The sequence below is a fragment of the Lutra lutra genome, chromosome 9 (assembly GCF_902655055.1).
Source record: "Lutra lutra chromosome 9, mLutLut1.2, whole genome shotgun sequence".
In the NCBI taxonomy this organism is placed as follows: domain Eukaryota; kingdom Metazoa; phylum Chordata; class Mammalia; order Carnivora; family Mustelidae; genus Lutra; species Lutra lutra.
The window spans coordinates 15,717,967-15,735,075 of record NC_062286.1 but is presented as its reverse complement, the minus strand read 5'-3'; the positions used below and the strand labels follow the sequence as shown (position 1 = coordinate 15,735,075).

The window sequence follows — 17,109 nt, the reverse complement described above, 5'->3', positions numbered from 1 at the left end:
CACAGAGAAGAACAGAATCAAGGCAGCCACAGAACACTACCATCCCGGCGGGGTCCTCCTCTACAGATGGGGGGGGCCCACCTGTCTCTCCCAGAGCTCACAAGTTGCCCACAGGCAACTCCTCACAAACATCTATTACTTTTTAATGCAAAAGGATTAAGCTCTTGGTCTTCCTGCTCTTCTCCCCATCTCCTGAGATCCTCCTTCACTCAACAAAAGACACGGAGACCCACCAAAGTGTTTTTTGACACATTACCCCTTTTCTCCCAAGCAGCCTCCTGGTGGATCTGGCTCAAACAGCCTAGCTAGCATTCAAACAATCACCCATCCATCTCCCACCACGGACCCCACCTTCCCATCAAATGTCCGTAGCTTACAGACTGGAAAAGTAAGTTTCGTATATCAGCACAAAGCATCCTAGGTAAAGATTTAAGATGATGGTTTGGGAGGTAACAGTGAAAAATGCTTATGGGGTGATAAATGAAAAAGCAAGTCACAAAACAGTACATCCCAAAAGATTTTGTATTGTTTAAAGATGTGTGTGTCTGTGTGTGTGTGTGTATAGAATAAAATGCCAAGAGAGCAGGAACAACAAAATGTGCACAGTTGTTATGTCTGGTAAGAAATGAGCGGTGAATTTTATGTCATTTTTGCACTACCGTATTTTCTGTGTCTGTTCTGTAATGAGGATGAATTAGAGCTATACGACAGTTCTAGAAGCAGGGGATCTTCTAGAATCATGCTTCTGGAGAAGGATGCCTCCTCACTCACCGCCCTACAGTCATGTCCATCCTGAGGCCCACCCTGACTCGGGCCTCAGCTTCCTACAAGAATATTGTCCCTCACACCCCAGACCCCATCCTGAAGTACTCTTTCCCTTTGTTCCTTCTGTGAGTCCACTCGCTTCTTCTTCAGGATAAATGTCAACTCTTGGACACGCACTCAAGGCCCCCCAAGGGCAGATCCCCTGTGGTGCCTGCAGCCTCCTGATCCCACCCCCCACCACACCCCCCTACCCCCACATGCTCCCCCACCCCCCAGTCCCCAGGACACTGCGCTCTCCGGAAGCATGCTGGCTTTGCAGTGCTGGCTATGACACACTTTACATCATCTCTCCCTCCTCCTCCTCCTCCTCCTTAAGCACCCCTAAGCCCTACTGAACAGTTTTTAGTTCCAGCCTTCTGTAAGTGCTTTACAGCTGTACCAACTAGGAAGCCATTGCCGAAAACCCCACTTAGAGTGGTCTAAGCACTTGTGTGAGAAGTCTCGACACCTCTCAAGAAAGAATCTAGGGCTTGTACGATAGTTCATGAGCCATCAGGTCCCCGCCTCTTACATCCCTAATGGGTAGGCCCCAAATTCTTCCTTGTGCTTCACCGCCCCAAGATGGCTGCTGCCTCTCCAGCATCTCATCTCCTTTCCAGGCGGAAGACAGGGAAAAAACAAAGAGTTTTCTCCTAGCAAGGTAAATCAACTTCAGGAACTTCAGGATATGTGGCCAAAAATTGTCCCATGTGCCCTCCTAACTGGAAAGGAGGCTGGGAGTATGAGTGTCTCTCCTCCCTGCCTCCAGGGCAGTAAAGGTTAACAAGGAAGGGGACTGTGAATGGCTTCGGGATACCTAATCCATAGTGCTTACCAGACATTTCCTCTCAACCCGGTCATACTGAATCTCCAGCAGTGTGTGAATTAAAGGTTGCCATTACATTCACTTCACCAATAAGAAAACCCAAAGCTCAGAGATGACATTCATGTTTTTCATGACCCAGGTCTGGCCCCACTTCCTCCCAGAAGAGTTCCTTGAATGCCCCAGACGCAGGCAGAGTTAGCTGGATGCCCTTCCCTGTGCATCCGGGGCCTGCATCCGTGTTGACATCTCCAACTACTCCTGAGCAATGTGTGAGCCCCACCAAGGAAAGCTGTGTCTTCTGCATCCTCAAAGCCTGGCTGGGTGGCAGGCCCAGAACTGTGGCTGGGAGCGTTTGCTGAGTAAGTGGGGAGGTGGTGGCCCTGCTCCACTTGGGATGCCTACACCGCTAGAGTGCTAGACATCACATTGGAGGACAGAGACAAATCAGCAGATCCCCAGGAGAATCATCCCAGCAGAAACAATGGCAACGTTAGTGCACCGTGTGGCCAGAGCTCAGATCAGATTCCCTGCAGGCTGCGGACTGCGCTGCCCCTGGGGCCCAGCGACTTCCCTGGGGTGGAGGGAAATCTATGCCTGGAGCATTCCTCCAGGGCGGTGCAAAGGGAAACTGTAAGATCCTCGGCAATGTGGTTTGCATTACTGTAGCTTCAGCCATGGCAGGGGCTCCCTGAGTCAGGCAGGAAGCAGAAAATATCAGATTTAGATCCCACATTCCGTGCATTGTATACAATTATCCACTGGAGCCACATAGGGGCAAGCAGGACCCACGGAGACAGAAAGTGGGATTGCTCTCAGGGACCAGGTCGCTCTATCATGGGGAGCCAGTTGTGTTCTTGACAGCCTCCAGGAGCCCCAAAGACCCCAGCGCTGTGCACTTGGGAGCCCCTGGGGCCAGGGGTGAGTTTCACTTCCCTGCAAGGCCTGGGTGACAGGCAAGCTACCAGCTGCGGCAACAAGGGGGAGTCCCCTTCTCCACAACCTTGCACCTGTGCTTGGTGTATAAGTGCTTCCCTAGATCCTCCCCAGCGGTCTCCACAGGCTCAATGAGGGCTCAGCCCCAAGTGGCTTTAGCAGCTTCTGACCCAGGACCCTGAAATCAAGGGCTCGGTGTGTGTGTGTGTGTGTGTGTGTGTGTGTGTGTGTCATTAGGAAGGAAGGGCACCTGGAGAGACGGGTCTGCACATGGAGAAGGAGGGAGAGTGTTAGCAGTTCTGTGAGAGGGAGACTTTGGGGTGACAAAGATTGTCTCTTTGACCAAACTTTAGGCTCCTCTGATCCCTCATCTTCAGTCAGCCTTGACCTTGACTCCACTCTCACCCTGCAACCTGCATGGATGGCCCAGTCTTAGCAAGAATCCTCTTAAGCAAGCTGAGAGATGATTGTCCACCCCCACACCCACCCTCGGGGGAATCTGATCCCCCTCCACATCTGATCAAGTTCTCCATCTCTATCTTTGATGTCTAAGCCCTAGCCTGGCTTCAGCAAGAATCCTGCTAGGTTGGTTGAGCAAGAACCACCTCCCCTTGCTGTCTCCTCCAGATCCCTGGCCATCTATCACCACGTGCCCTGGCTGGACAGAGCTAGGCCTGACCCCACTGCTGTGACAGTCCAGAGCCATTGCAGTGGTCTCCGGAAATCTTCCGTGGGGCTTTAACGAGAGTCTGAATGATATACGGTATCTCTTTAGCAGGGGAGAGGAAAGAAGCTTTGGGAAGCTTTGGTTGAGAAGGCCCTGTTGGCTACTTTCAGGAGGGCCGCTGGGAGGCCTCCAGAATCGTCAGCTGCTGCTTCTTCGGACAGCGCCCCGCAAACGGGTCTAACTGATCTTGTTGGCTGGGGTATAGGTTACCTCCTTCGACCCTCCTCTGACCATCCCCAGGGCCATGACCACTGGCTGCCCTGTTTCCCAACACTCTCCCCAAGGCAGGGGAGCCAAGTAATTTGCCGTCTGACTCTGGGCACTCTGCTAGGAGCGAACCAGGCGCTGTCGCTGCCAGGACAACTGGCGCAGACCAGGCCTTGCCGTTCCCAACAAGCCTCCGTTTATCCTTCGGTGTCTCCTGGCCACGCGGTTGGCTCAGGACCCTGGTCCCGGGATAGGGGGCGTCGTGGGGGGCAGGGGGCGTGGCCAGGCTGGACCTGGGCCTCCGACAGCGCCCACCCGGCGCAGGGCAGTAGCTCCCAAGCACCAGGAAGGCCGCAAATTCACGGCGGCCGCTGGCCGAGCCCGGTGGCCACCAGGGGGCGGGCGGGGGCCGGGGCCGGAGCCGGGGCGGGCCGAGCGCGCGGGGCGGGGACGCGGCGTCGCCGTCGCCCGCGGGTCCCGTGACCGTGCGCCCCGCCCGGAGCCGCCGCGGTCATGCAGTCCCCGGCAGTGCTCGTCACCTCTAGGTGAGCCAGACCCCCGGTGCTCGGCGCCGCATCTCGGGCCGCGTCGACTCCGGGTGCGCGCGAACGAGCCGGATGCGCCCCAGTCCGCGGAGCAGGCGGAGGCGTTCCTCCCCGTGGGCCCGCGGCCGGGCCTCGCCAGCGCCCTGGCGGGTGGTCTGGAGTCGGCCCCCCAGCCGCCCCGCGGGAGAAGTGGGCGCATTGAGTGTCTCCGTTTTACAGATGGGGAAAACTGAGGCCCTTAAGAGGGTAACGAACTCGCTCCGGACCCATTGGAAGGCCGGGATTGGCTGGTCCCATAGGCGGGCGGAGAGGGGGGTTCCTCTCCCCTTTGCCGACGTGCGTTAAACCTCTTTTTAGCCCGAAAATATAGTTTATGCCTCCTGTCAGCGTTCACTGTGTGCCAGACCCCGTGCGCGGCACTGGGGATGGGGGTGAATCCTAAAAGGCCCGGCCCCTTAGGGGACACGGAATGAACCCAGGCCTGCGGGGGCCAGAAGGGGGGAGGGGGCAGTAGGCTCAGGTTGCCATGGGAGCGGTGCAAGGGCGGAACCCAGGCTTCTAGGAGGGGGCGAAGGAGGCCGAGTCCCAAGGAAGAGTAGGAGTTAACCCGGTGAGGGGGAGAGAAGCGGTGGCAGCTGCTCCAGGAGGTAGCTCCGGAGAAAAGTGCAAGTTACAGCAGATGCCTGAGAAGGTGCCGTGGTGGCCCAGCCTGACCCAGACCTGGAGGACCTGTGCAAGGTGGATCCTGGGAAGGAGGCATGTGCTTTGACTCTGTTATAGAGTGACTCACTTAAGGTATTTCCGCAGACGCCACTCTCCTTTCCCCTACCCAGGATCTTGGTCTAAGATGCCAGTTTCTTGCAGAAATGGATGTATTTGTTTCCCAGCCCAACGGTTCTTTTTCCCGCTGTAATCTGAACTCCCCTGTGACTTCAGGTCTAGAAAAATGTGATTATGTATGTGAACCCTGATGCCAGAACCTGCTTGGTGTCCCCTGCATGACCCAGTGAGGTCACAGGCTGTGTCTTCATTGGCACAAGTGTACCTGGGGTTCCCTAAGTCACCTCTCCCTGAGCCTGTTTCATTCTCTGCAAAAAGAAGTTTTGAGATTGGCAGGTATGAATTGTGCCAGCGGCAGACTCCCCTCTTAGCCCATATAGATGGGGTGCGACTTCGGCGCCCAGTGCTTGGTAAGGGGGTTGGTGGCTTTCCTTCCTGCACCGGGCCGGCAGGGCCTGCTCATAGGTCACGGGTGCCCAGCAGGTGGTGCTCACTCCTTCCCGCTGGCAGGCACCCACAGACCCAAGCCGCTGCCCGCAGTGGGGTCCAGATGCTTGAGACCGGCCACCAGGCAGGCTCCTCCCAGTCGGACCCCAGTTCAGCTTTCCGGCGCAGCCCCCCACTGCTCATCGCCACTGGCATTCCACCTGCGTTTGTCCAGCAGCTCCTGGCCCGGTGCCTGCTCTGTGCCAAGGACTGGTTCAGGTTGTAGGGTACAGCAGTGAACCAAATGAAGCCCATCTTGTGGAGCTTTAGTGGGGACAGCTGAACAGTAGGTAAATAGATGGTGTGTCCGGGACGATAAATGGTATGAAGGAAAATTAAACAGGAGGGAAAAAGAGGAGACAGGAGTGAGTGCTGTTTCATCCAGGAGTGTCGTTCTGACAGAGTGGCAGTTGGGCAGATCCAGACAGGTTCCCTGAGGGAGGGAGCCATGAGGATATCTTGTACAAGACAGTACCGAGCAGAGAGGACAGCAGAGTCAATGTCCTGGGGCAGGGCACCAGCAAGGAGACCAGCGTGGCTGGAGTGGCGTGGGCCTGGGGGAGTGGTGGGTGAGGCAGTGAAGAGCTGTGGGTTTGGGAGTGGGTGGGTGGGGGAGCAGTGCAGGGGTGGAGGGAGAGAGAAGGGACAAGGAAGACTTGCAGAAGTGTGCCTTGAGTAGGCGATGGCCTCAAGTAGGAGCCAACCAGTGTGTCCCCAGAGGTGGGGGAGGCGGGTGCAGGCCCGTTGTGAGGCGGAAGCTGGGGGATCTCTCTGATTGCTGCCGTTCTCGGGGAAATAAACAGGGCTGTCGGGGGTCCATCCGGGGTTTGTGGAGCGACGCGGCTTCGACCCCACGTCTTGATGCTCAGTGGATGGTCCCAGGAGCAGCAGAGTAACGTCAGCATCCCCGGGGAGCTGGCTGGAAAGCAGACTCTCAGGTCACATTCCCGAACTGCTGAGTCCAGACCTGTGCATTGACAGCTTCTGCGGGTGCACCTGAGGTTCCAGAAGCTTGGTGTCAGAGCACAGCCGACTGAACTACACCCGTGAAGCAGATCACACCCACCTCTTGCTTTTGTACATAAAGTTGGTGTATCGTCCTGGCTGCTGTCATGCCACGTGGCCGAGTTGAGTAGTTGTGACAGAGGTTATAGGTCCTACAAAGCCTAAAATGTTTATTGTCTGGCCTTTTATGGCCAAAGTTTGCCTGGGGTCCAGAGGCGTGGGAGAGTGAGTGAGTCAGGCTCAGGTGCATCGGTTACCTGGAGAAGTTGTCAACATGAAGCTGGTGGGTCCCCCTCCCCGGGGCTTCTGATGCAGTGGCCTGAACTTCCCAGGTGACACCAATGTGGCGGGGACCACGGTTGGAGAAGCCCAGTCTAGACCAAGGGAGGGGTGCCAGGCCCAGGCTGCGGCTTGTAGATTGTGGCTGTGAACTCCAGGTGGGACCAGGTGGCATATCCGAGCGTTTGTCCCTGTCCCGGGCAGCTGCTGGGCACTGGTACAAAGGAGGCAGAGAACTGGAGAATTCGGGGGGGGTGGGGCTGGAGAGCTGGGCCTGCAACAGTGATTCCAGCTGTCCTACCCCGGGGCCTCCCAGCCAAGGAGGCGTGACAGGAGCAGGAGGTACAGTGGGAGCAGTGGGATCGTGGGCTGAAGGTCCTGGTGTGGTCCGATGCGGGGTACCGAGAGGGAGAGCGTGAACTCGGTGTTAGGAGGTGCCTGCCGGTGGGAGGTCAGGGGCTTCTGCACACCTGCTTTTCTCGGCTGAGAGGCCCCCCTCCTCTGCACTTCCGCCCACCTGTGCTTCGTTGCCTTAATGATCCTCGTTCCTGCCTCCCTCCAGCCTGGAAGAGGCAGCGCACAGGCTCTGGGGCAGCGGCCTGGGTGTGAACGCTGGCTCCGGCTCTGACCAGCAGAGACCCAAGCAGGTGACTCCCTTGTGCCTTGTTCCCGCTCTGTAAATGGGTCCCAGCAGTTGTGTCCCCTGTAGGGCTGCGAGAGCAGGAGTGACCTCGGTGAGGTCCTGAGAGCCCACAGCAGTGCCGGCTGTTCCCAGGCTCACTTGTCATGGGCTCTGCGCTCCCACACTCGTCCCAGGAACACGCGTGCACACCGTGTGCTAAGCCAGGAGCAGCACCAGCTCGCTCCGCGGAAGGCCGAGAATGCTCATTCGGTCCCTGGCCCAAGGAAAGGAGGGCTGATGCGTGAGGTGTGTTTTTCCATCTCACAGAGGTACCTTTGGTGTCGCCTGGGCGTCCCTCAGTCATCAGTGCTTATGACAGCGAGCCCTGTGTCCCACGAAAACGCTCATGTGTGTGCGGAGGTCTGCAGGCTCTCTGCGTGTGTGTGCACTTCACACGTAGGCGGGTGGCACTTGTTCTCCTTGGTGGGGGACAGATGGCATCCCTGTGGTGACCATGTCGCATGCCTGTGTAGAGGTGGGAGAAATCCACGCCAAAGGAGTCCTGGGAGACAGAGTGTCTTTGAAGTCCTGCTCAGCCTCGAGGATGAGGGGTCCTGTCCTGGGTGTGTGTGATGTGTGTACGCGTGCGTCCGCATTACCCCCTTTCAGACGGTGAGCATGCAGTTGCCATAACGTCTCATGACCTGTTGACCCCCCATACACATCTGTGTGGTGATGACCGGTTCTCCAGCAGCTGCACTGTTTTGCTGGGCACTCTCACAAAGCCTCACGCCACAGGGCCTCGAGGGGCCCCACGGCTCCTGAGAACCCTGCACCCAGGGCCCTTTCCATCCTCCCTGCCCTGGGCAGATTCCTCTGTAGCCCTCTTGCCCTCGGGTTCGCTGAAGAAACAGGTCTCTGCCCTGGTTCCTGGCGGCGTGTCCGTCTTTCCCTGTGCGCCGACAGCCCCCAGATGCCATCCCTCCAAATCCTGCAGGGGCTGGTGCCCTGAGTGTGCGGAGCTCACCTCCCCGCTGGTGATTTTCCACTAGCCCTGTCTCTTCTGCTCCCGCTTGCTTTCCTGCTGGGGACGGCCCTTGATCTGCACGCAGCCCGAAGGCAGCGCCCACATGTGGGGCTTGGGAAGCCAGGCTTATGAGGGGCCGGTGTGTGGTGGGGCAGGTGGCCGGAAGCATCGACCATGGAGGACAGCCCTCGGAGTGGCCTCTCGCCAGGCCTGCGGGAGCACCCTGAGGCCCTGCCGCTCCAGAAGCCTGCCGACTTGAACCTGAGCTTCCTCTGCCTTCTCTCCCTCCGGCAGGCGAGTTCAGAATGTGCACACGGGCCTCGACCTGACAGTGCCGCAGCACCAGGAGGTGCGGGGCAAAATGCTGTCCGGCCACGTGGAGTACCAGATCCTGGTGGTCACCCGGCTGGCCGCGTTCAAGTCGGCCAAGCACAGGCCCGAGGATGTCGTCCAGTTCTTGGTGAGCGGGGGGTTGGGGAGGGGGTTTCCGGGGGGGCAGGGGCCCGGTGACACACCTGCCACCACCGCATGAGCAGCAGCAGGGAGCGGGCGCATCTCTAGCCAGCACTTGCTTGGGCCAGAGAGTGCCAGAAGGTGCCAGGCGGGGAGGGCGCGAGGGTCTCCCAGGCAGAGGGCCCAGCCTAAGCGGAGACTAGCCACAGGGCTGGGGAGGGGGCGGTTTGCGTGCAGTGGAGTATCAGCCTGGAGGATGCGGAGACAGCGGACAGGGTCCCCGTCACAGTCACAGGGGGCGTACAGGGAGCCCGGCTTGTCCTGCAGCCAGGTTGGAGTTTAAGAGTGACTCACTGGCCCCTCTGGTGGGGAGTGCTGATGGATTGGGAGGAAGCGGGCAGGGGCAGGGGGCCCAGTGATGAGGCCAAGGGAGGACTGGAGGCAGGCCAGCAGTGAGGGGGAGGCGGAGATTTGTGAAATATCTCCAAAGTAATGTGCATATCGTCTGCACCAGCAGAAATAAGGAGCGGAGGGTCGGGTCAGTCAGAAGGACACAAGAGGACCAATCCATGGGCTGGAGCCAGGGACCAGTCAGGCCCAGGAGGCAGGTTTGGGAGGCGTCAGCTTAGAAGTGATGTTGAAAGTCTGGGAGTGGATGAGGTTGCCCAGAGAATGGATGTGGAGGATAGAGGGAAGGGCTTAGGAGGGAACCCCAGAGACCCAGCCATGCCGGGATGGTCACGGAGAGGGAGGAGGCTCTGGGGCCTGGAGTCACAGGAGACTGGAGACGCTGGAGACCCAGCATCCTGGAGTCACAGGAGCTAAGGGAAGAGAGAGCTTTAAAATAAAGGCAAAATGGGGACGCCTGGGTGGCTCAGTTGGTTGAGCAGCTGCCTTCGGCTCAGGTCATGATCCTAGCATCCTGGGATCGAGTCCCGCATCGGGCTCCTTGCTCGGCGGGGAGCCTGCTTCTCCCTCTGCCTGCCTTTCTGTCTGCCTGTGCTCGCTCTCTCTCCCTCTCTCTCTGACAAATAAATAAAATCTTAAAAAAATAAAATAAAATAAAATAAAATAAAATAAAATAAAGGCAAAATGAACGAGAGCCCTGTGGTGTAGACAGGATCAGTAGCTACAGGTTTGCTCATGGTTCGTTCTGAAAGTCCTGGCAGCCGAGACAGAAAAGGAAACAGTGAGTGACCCGGCTGTGGTGCCCTAGTAGCAGAGACATCACCTTCTCAGAGATAAAAATGCATGGCCCAGGTCTGTCTTTGTGGGAGATGGAACACATGGTAGCATCTAGAGGACGGTATCTTTCATGTGTTGCTTGGACTTCCGGTGAGAGGCGAGGTCTAAGGTTAGGTGGTGGTTCTGGTTCTGCTTGGCTCTGAGTGGTGGGGGTTTGCAGCTTCTGATGTCTGGTCTGACCCCCCCATGGAGCTCAACACACGCCCCAGCCCCACCCCCCCAGCCCCATTTTCTGGGATGGGAGCTGAAGAGCGAATCCGAGGTCCAGTCTCTGGGCGTAACAGAGAGGAGCGTGTGGGGAGCGGGGAGCAGCGTCCACTGCTGTGCCGAGAGCCAGCCTCATGTGGGACGCTGTGCGCGAGGACAGCTTGACCCCTTCGTGCATCACACCAGCACGCTTTCCTCTGACCGGTAACACCTACGCCCTGTGAGGGGGGCATGTGCAGGCCTGGGTGGTCATTCCGGCGGGTGCTTCTCAGGCAGTCTGAACCCCTGTGAGGGCAGAGGAGAGTGCTTTACACCCGTCAGCCGCCATGAAATCTGGGGATGCAATCCAAAGCCTGAAAATCTCTGAAGTTCCATGATTTAGCTGCAAAAAGAAAAAAAAGCATTTGCCTTCTATTCCTGAAAAGGATACCCATGCTTTAATGTAAAAATGAGTTTAATTGCTAATCAGGAAGTAAAACCAATCCCCAGAGAGGGGCACTGGGTATGCTTGCTGCTGAGCGGATGCCCCGTGTGCTGGTAGCACAGGCCCACAGGCTTCCCTCGGGGACTCTGGGGAGCAGCGCTGTCTACCCTGTGTGTGGACGTACCAGGCAGAGAATCCTCTGCACTCCCTCTCTCCGAGCCTCCTCATGCTGCTGTTCGGGTAGCTACTTGAAAAGCCCTGGCTTTGGAGCACTGATGCATGTGGGTCCTGGATGGGGTGACTTAGAACTTCCTGCCCCCCCCCCATAGGCTTAGTGCTCTGGAGACTCACGACTTCCAGGACCAGGGTCCCTGTGAGTCCGTGGACTCTGCCCGCATGGAGCTGTCCAGCCAGCAGAGGGCGCTCAACCCTTAGGGTCAGAGCTTCCTGGCCAGGGTTCGGTCTCTGCCAGCTGCAGTCACCAGTTCTCAGGACCCAGGGGTCCGCTTGGAGCCTGCATCCCTTAGGTGAAAAGGATCCTCTTACCTTTCCTTGAGGGCTGTTCTTAGGAAAGCTCCAGAGCCAGGCTCTTGTGTTGACAGCCGCAGGCTGCAGTCACCTATCCCACTCCCCAGTGTGTGGGGGGTTGGGGGTGCTGGGGATCTAGATTCTGCCCCTGCCACCTGCCGGCATCTGAATCCCTGATAGGCTGGGGCTTCTGGGGAGAGTTCAAGGTGTCCAGGGCTGTGTGCTGTGACACTGCTGTGCCCCGGGGTTCCCAGGTCTTGTCTATCAGCCACACCAGCATTTCCAGCCTTGGCTTGGGAGTAGAAGTGGGACTGTCCCCATTTGTACACTCCGTGCTCCCTCAGAGGAGCTGGGGGGACGGGTCTCGCATACAGGGGGAGCACAGAGTCCAAGCCAAGCGGGGACGCTGGGCGGCTGGTGGGGTGTGTGCCTGGGTGCAGGGGGCCCGGAGAGCTCACCATGGGTGACATGGTCTACAGCAATTCCTATCTCCCACCGTGCTTCAGCCACTCACGCCACAAGAGGCCCGGGCCACGTGGGGCAGAGACCATGCTGGGGTGGCCTCACACAGAGCAAACTCAGCTGGGGACGGGGTGCTGTCTCAGGGTGACTCAGGGGGCCTGCTTCCCTGAGGTTCCAGGATGCTGGGGGTCCTAGCCAACAGCAGCGCTGAGAAACAGCCCTGCCGTATCTGGTTCTTCTCCCCGTGAGCACTGAGGACCATCCCCACTAGAAGGCTGCTGTTCCCACACAGGAGAATGACCGAGAAATTATGCTTAGAAGAGGCAGATCACGTTGTTGTAAGAAGACGACCTCATTGCCGCACAGACCATGAGGTCACCCCACTAACATGCTGCAGGCCCAGAATGGAGGCCGGCAGCCCCCACGGTCACCTGTGGGCCAGGCCGGGGTCCCTGTGTCACATGTCTCTACCTGGACCTGTGACAGCGCATGGAATCCCCCTTGACTGCATCTCCCCTTTGGCTACGAAGACTTTCATAATTTAGCCTAGCATGGATTAGGGGGTGTTGGGAACAGAGCCTAAGGCAGGGGTGTGGGGGGAGGGTCAGAGGGAGTGAGGCATGCCCCAGGCACCTGCCTGTCCTTTGGCAGCTATCCTGGGGATGGGCTCTCCCAATAGCCTGGCCCCCGGGCTGTCTGGGTGGGGTTAGGGGGAGAACATTCCGGAAGCACATGGCTCCTCTCATTCCAGGTCTCCAAAAAGTATAGTGAGATCGAGGAGTTCTACCAGAAACTGAGCAACCGTTACCCCACGGCCAGCCTTCCCCCACTCCCCAGGAAGGTCCTGTTCGTTGGGGAGTCCGACATCCGGGAAAGAAGAGCGGTGTTCAATGAGATTCTGCGCTGTGTCTCGAAGGATGCCGACTTGGCTGGAAGCCCAGAGCTGCTAGAGTTCTTAGGTACCTGAGGCTCTGTCCCAAACCTCTGAGGTCTCCGTTGGCCCAGAACTAGGCCTCACTCCCCTGGCTGGGCCAGAGCAGGGCCGCCACTGCTGGCGGGAGGAGACTGCCACCCGGGGCTCCCACGGGAGCCGCCAGACGGGGCCCCCACGGGGCCTTCTCTATAGTCTGACCCCACCAGTGCCCATCCTGGCCGTCCCCAGAGCCTCCCAGCCCATACGTACACATGTCCCACTTTGCCTCCTGCCAGCCAGGCCTCAGACCTGGCGCCCAGAGAGGTTAAATTTTTAGAGGGGTGAGGAATAAAAAAAGTTACACAGGGCTTATTTGCTGTGGTCTCCAAGCTTTACAAGGCAGGTGGGAGTTTTTCAGAAGACAACAGCAAATAAGCCAAAAAATTTTTAAAAGGGGTGAGGAATAAAAAAAGCAAAGCTTGTGAATGCACAGAGGCTGGGGTTGGGTGAGGCTGCAGAGCCCTGGCTTCTTCCATCCTTTTCCAGCCCCCCATATGCACCTGTGGGCCCCGAGTTGTTCGTTGTGAGATCACAGCCTACTTGCCTCCCAGTGGGCTGTGTTGCCTGTGATACAGGTGCCCCAGCTGATACCGTCATTGGAAGAAACTCCGGATCTCCTGGCCCCTCTGTTACAGAGACGTGGGTGGGATACAGTGGTCTGACTCTACCAGCCCTTCTGTGCCTCCATTTCCTTATCTGTAGAGCAGAGGCGTGAACAGGATCTCTCCTGCGGATTTTTACAGTAATTCAATGAGTCCATACCTACAAAATTGCTTTTTACATGATGCCTATCACACGGAATTGAAATTTTGAGTGATATTTCCACATTTGTTCTAATAACAAGCATAACATCAGGCAGCCTATCATTACTGCTTAGATCTACATAATGCAGTCGCACATATTGCTTTGGTGTATCCCAGGCATGCTGTAGGTTCTTTATCTGAGGGTGGTATTTTTTTTTAAAGGAACTGCTTTCAAGGGTCTGTTACTCAGTAACTATCTGGATAGAGGTGAACAAGTAGTCTAAACCTATGTTTCTCAATCCGTCCTTGGGGAAGGGCTAGATTTGTATTCCCGATCTGTCACGGACAGATACTTTCACAAATACAGAATCACATGTCTGGGTGTCGTGACAATGCCAAGCTGCTATGGAAGTTTCCAGATGCTTGCTCTCCCTTTCTGTGCTTACCACATCATGGATTTCCATCTGTGGACCATGCTTTGAGAAGTGCTAATGTAAGCCAGTTTGTAATGAAGCTGTTACAGTTTGTTCTGGAATCTTCCATGAGCTCACTGTGCGCCCCTTTGGGTTCATAGTCTAAGTGCCCAGGCCCTTGGAGCAGGTCTTCATTTATGGTTGGATTGCCAGAGCTCTCTGATAAGCCCCAGAGATGCATGCGGGCTGGCTTTCTCTGCCCTTAGCCCGTGGACATAGGCTTGGCTGTTGCCGTGTTGTCAACTTGTTCCAAGGCTCGTGCCTATAACCACTCCACTGTAGGCTTCGCTGCAGTCTCTGGGCTTGGAGCCCCGGCTGCCCCCCGTCTACCCAGACCCAGCAGCCTGTCCCAGCATGTTGCAGGAAGCCCCAGCTCAGGTCCTGGCACAGGAACTTGGGTGGGGCAAGGCCGCCTCATCCCCTGGCAGTGGGTGTCAGGTGCCTTCCTCCCTCTCCTTCCACAGGCACCAGATCCCCAGGGGCTACAGACCTTACCAGCAGAGATGTCTCTGTCCTGGATACACACAACCAGGCCCAGGAAGACGGGGAGGCTTTCGACTTCTTTGAGCAGCAGGACCGAGCAGAGCCTGAGGCTCTGCCCATCACAGGCCAGAAGGGCGAGGATGCAGGAAAATCCTCCGAGGAAGAAGAGGAGGAGGCACTGGATCCCCTGGGCATCATGCGGTAGGTCTCCACATCCTGGATAGGGCCTCCTTCTGGCCTGCCCCAAGCTCTCTGGTGAGGGCTTCCTCCCTCCATCCTTGGAGTCTGAGAACGCCTGTCTCCCTGGTCATCACTCCTTGTGGCCTGGTGTGCTCGGGCTGGGCTCAGATGTTACCTTCTCCTCCCTGGCCAGAGGGCAGGCCCTGGGTCCCAGCTCTGTACTGAGTCCCAGCAGGGCTGCCCCTGGCTGAGTACCCCCGGACAGCTCAGCAGCCCAGGAGCCCTGGGCTCTCCACCTGGCTCATCACTGACAGCCTGGGGCTTGTGGCATGTGATTGGAGCCCCCTGGGCCCTGTTGCACTGTCCTTAAAGCAGGGGTGTTGACCTGGGCCCTGCCTCCCCACAAGGCAGTTGTAAGGCCCGTGAATCACATGGATGGAGGGGATGGATAGCCTCTGAGGAGCCAGTTGTGTGTGATGGAGAAGGTGGCGCGAGCCCCCCCCCCCGCCAGTCCGCTGAGTTCCTTTACGTGCGCGGACACGCACACAGGGGCGCACACACAGGTGCCCTGGCTGGGAGGAAGGGTTGAGCCAGGTATGGTCTCAGTGGTCCCTCGGCTGTCATCCGCTGCCTCCTTCTTTCCTGAGCCCCTGATGCCTTCGCGAATCGGTACGCTGCTCCCGAGCCCCCACTGCGGGGCCGCCCTGTGCTGGGGGCAGGGGTCCGGGCGGGAGCGCTGTCTATTCCTGAGGCCCGTCCAGTGCGCACAGGCCGAGGTGTCTGAGCGGGACCCCCCCAAAACAAGACAGGCTTGGCCGCCCCAGGCCTTCACCCCCTCTCGGCCCGAATGAGAAACCAGGTAGGATGTTTCTGAGCATCTCCCACATGCCCAGCGTACTACCCGCTCTGCGTGTCCTGTGTGCCACGGACACCCTGCCTGCGAGGAGGTGCTGGTCTCCCACTTCACAGGTTAAAGAAAAGCCTGCAGAGGCCGAGTGTCCGGCCCGAGGTCAGTCAGCTGGTAAATAATGGTACTGGGATTCCAGTCTAGGTCAGGGTTCTGGATGCTGCTTGGCCTTGATCCTGGCTCTGCTGTTTCCCTTGATCCTGGCTCTGCTGTTTCCCAGCAGTGTGGCCCTGGCAGTGTACCCCTTGTCTTCAGTTTCTGCGGTGAGTCGGGTCATGGGAGCCCCTCTCCACAGGGCCCGGGTGGAGGCTGAGTTAACGCGAGTGCCAGCACTCGCTCCTCTCATGGCTGCAGCTTCCCGCCCCACCCCTCCCCCGAATCGGACTGTAGACCCAGGGTGACCGTCCCTCTGTTCTGATGAGAGATCAAAGTTCAGTCACCCTACAAGGGATGCCCGCCCCACAGGTCCTATTCCAGAAATCAGGGAGGGGCAAGTTCAGCGTAAAGGACATGAAAGTTGCAGTCCAGAAGGCTCTGCCCACCGCCCACCAGTCTTCCTGTCCTGGGGGAGTCAGAGGGATGTGAGGCTGGGAACGGGCAGGTGGAGGTGTGGCTGCACGGCCCCCCTGTGACCAGCCTAGAAGAGATGAGGAGTCACACTCTGGAGACCCGGGCCCAGAGCCAGAAGTGCAGGCCTGGGGTCTGGTCCTCCTAGCCCTCCACGGCCACCCTGACCCAGACGGGGGGTCAGCGGCCCTGGGGGAGAGGCAGCGAGGTTATGTGGGGAGCAGTCTGTAGGAGCCACTTCTTAGCAGCCTCACACGACCTGCAGGCCCTTCTTGGGCTTATTTTGATCAGGATAAGGCTTTGTTTGAACTCAGGCTCCCTGTTGTTCAGAGGAACCACACGTAAAGCCAGACCAGGATTTCAGTGGTTTGTGCCAGCTTTTGGCTGAGGGTCATGCTTAGCAAAGCGGCTCCTTTTTTGGGTAGGAAAATGCTGTTTGGGGTTGGCAAGGGCCGCTTTGAATTTCCTACTTATTCCAGTAGCAGATAGTCAAGGGACATGTCTGGGACCACCCGCCCCCGGCACTGTCACCAGCTCTGGGGGCCTCATTCTCGAATGCCGGGAGAGCGTAGCACCTGCCCAGGGCCCCAGAGGCTTAAGACCTTCTGCTGGTTTTTCCTGTAATGACGGGTGTGACAGTGGTCGGTACTGTCACTCTCATCAGGGAGAATAACACCTAAGGTCTTTTGAGAGCTTATTAAATGCCAGAAACTGATTTCCATTCCCGTAACTGGACATTTCTCTTCTATTTCTGCTTTTGTTTTTTTTAGAGGTCATGACACACCACATTGCTCTCAGAACCTGTGTGGGTTCGTGCGCTCCAGGAAGTGTGTGCGCACGCGCGTGTGTGTGTGGGGGGAAGCTGGAGTCTTGAAGTGTGGAGACAAACAAGTAGCTCCTCCAAATTCACGCAGCCCCATTTGGCAGGTCATGACTCAGTGGCGCCCCCTTGACTGTCCCTTGATTCCAGTCATTCTGCAAAGTGGGAGGAGGGCAGGGTCCTGGGATTAGTCCAGGACAGTTGAGCAGGGACTTGGCTGAGCCTTGCGTGTGGCCCCCCCCCACCGCCCCCCCATGTCCACACTCCCAGATGTGCCTCCCCACCCCTGTGGCCACACTCCCAGATGTGCCCCCCTACCCCCACCCCAGCACTCCTGTGGGCCTGGCTTTCCTGAGCCGCCTCATTTCCAGGCGACAGGCATCTGTCCTTCCTGCCGTGGGCC

The 17,109-nt window shown here is 57.8% G+C and overlaps 1 protein-coding gene across 1 annotated transcript in view; it reads left to right on the top strand.

Moving 5' to 3' along the window:
- The first annotated feature begins 3,935 nt into the window (after window positions 1-3,935).
- HS1BP3 (HCLS1 binding protein 3) overlaps window positions 3,936-17,109 on the top strand; it is a 29,182-nt gene continuing 16,008 nt past the window's right edge. Inside the window, exons 1-4 of the mRNA XM_047744939.1 lie at window positions 3,936-4,042; window positions 8,536-8,701; window positions 12,312-12,519; window positions 14,214-14,433. Coding sequence (XP_047600895.1) covers window positions 4,011-4,042; window positions 8,536-8,701; window positions 12,312-12,519; window positions 14,214-14,433 — 626 coding nt within the window. The 5' untranslated portion in view covers window positions 3,936-4,010. The remainder of the gene's footprint in view (window positions 4,043-8,535; window positions 8,702-12,311; window positions 12,520-14,213; window positions 14,434-17,109) is intronic.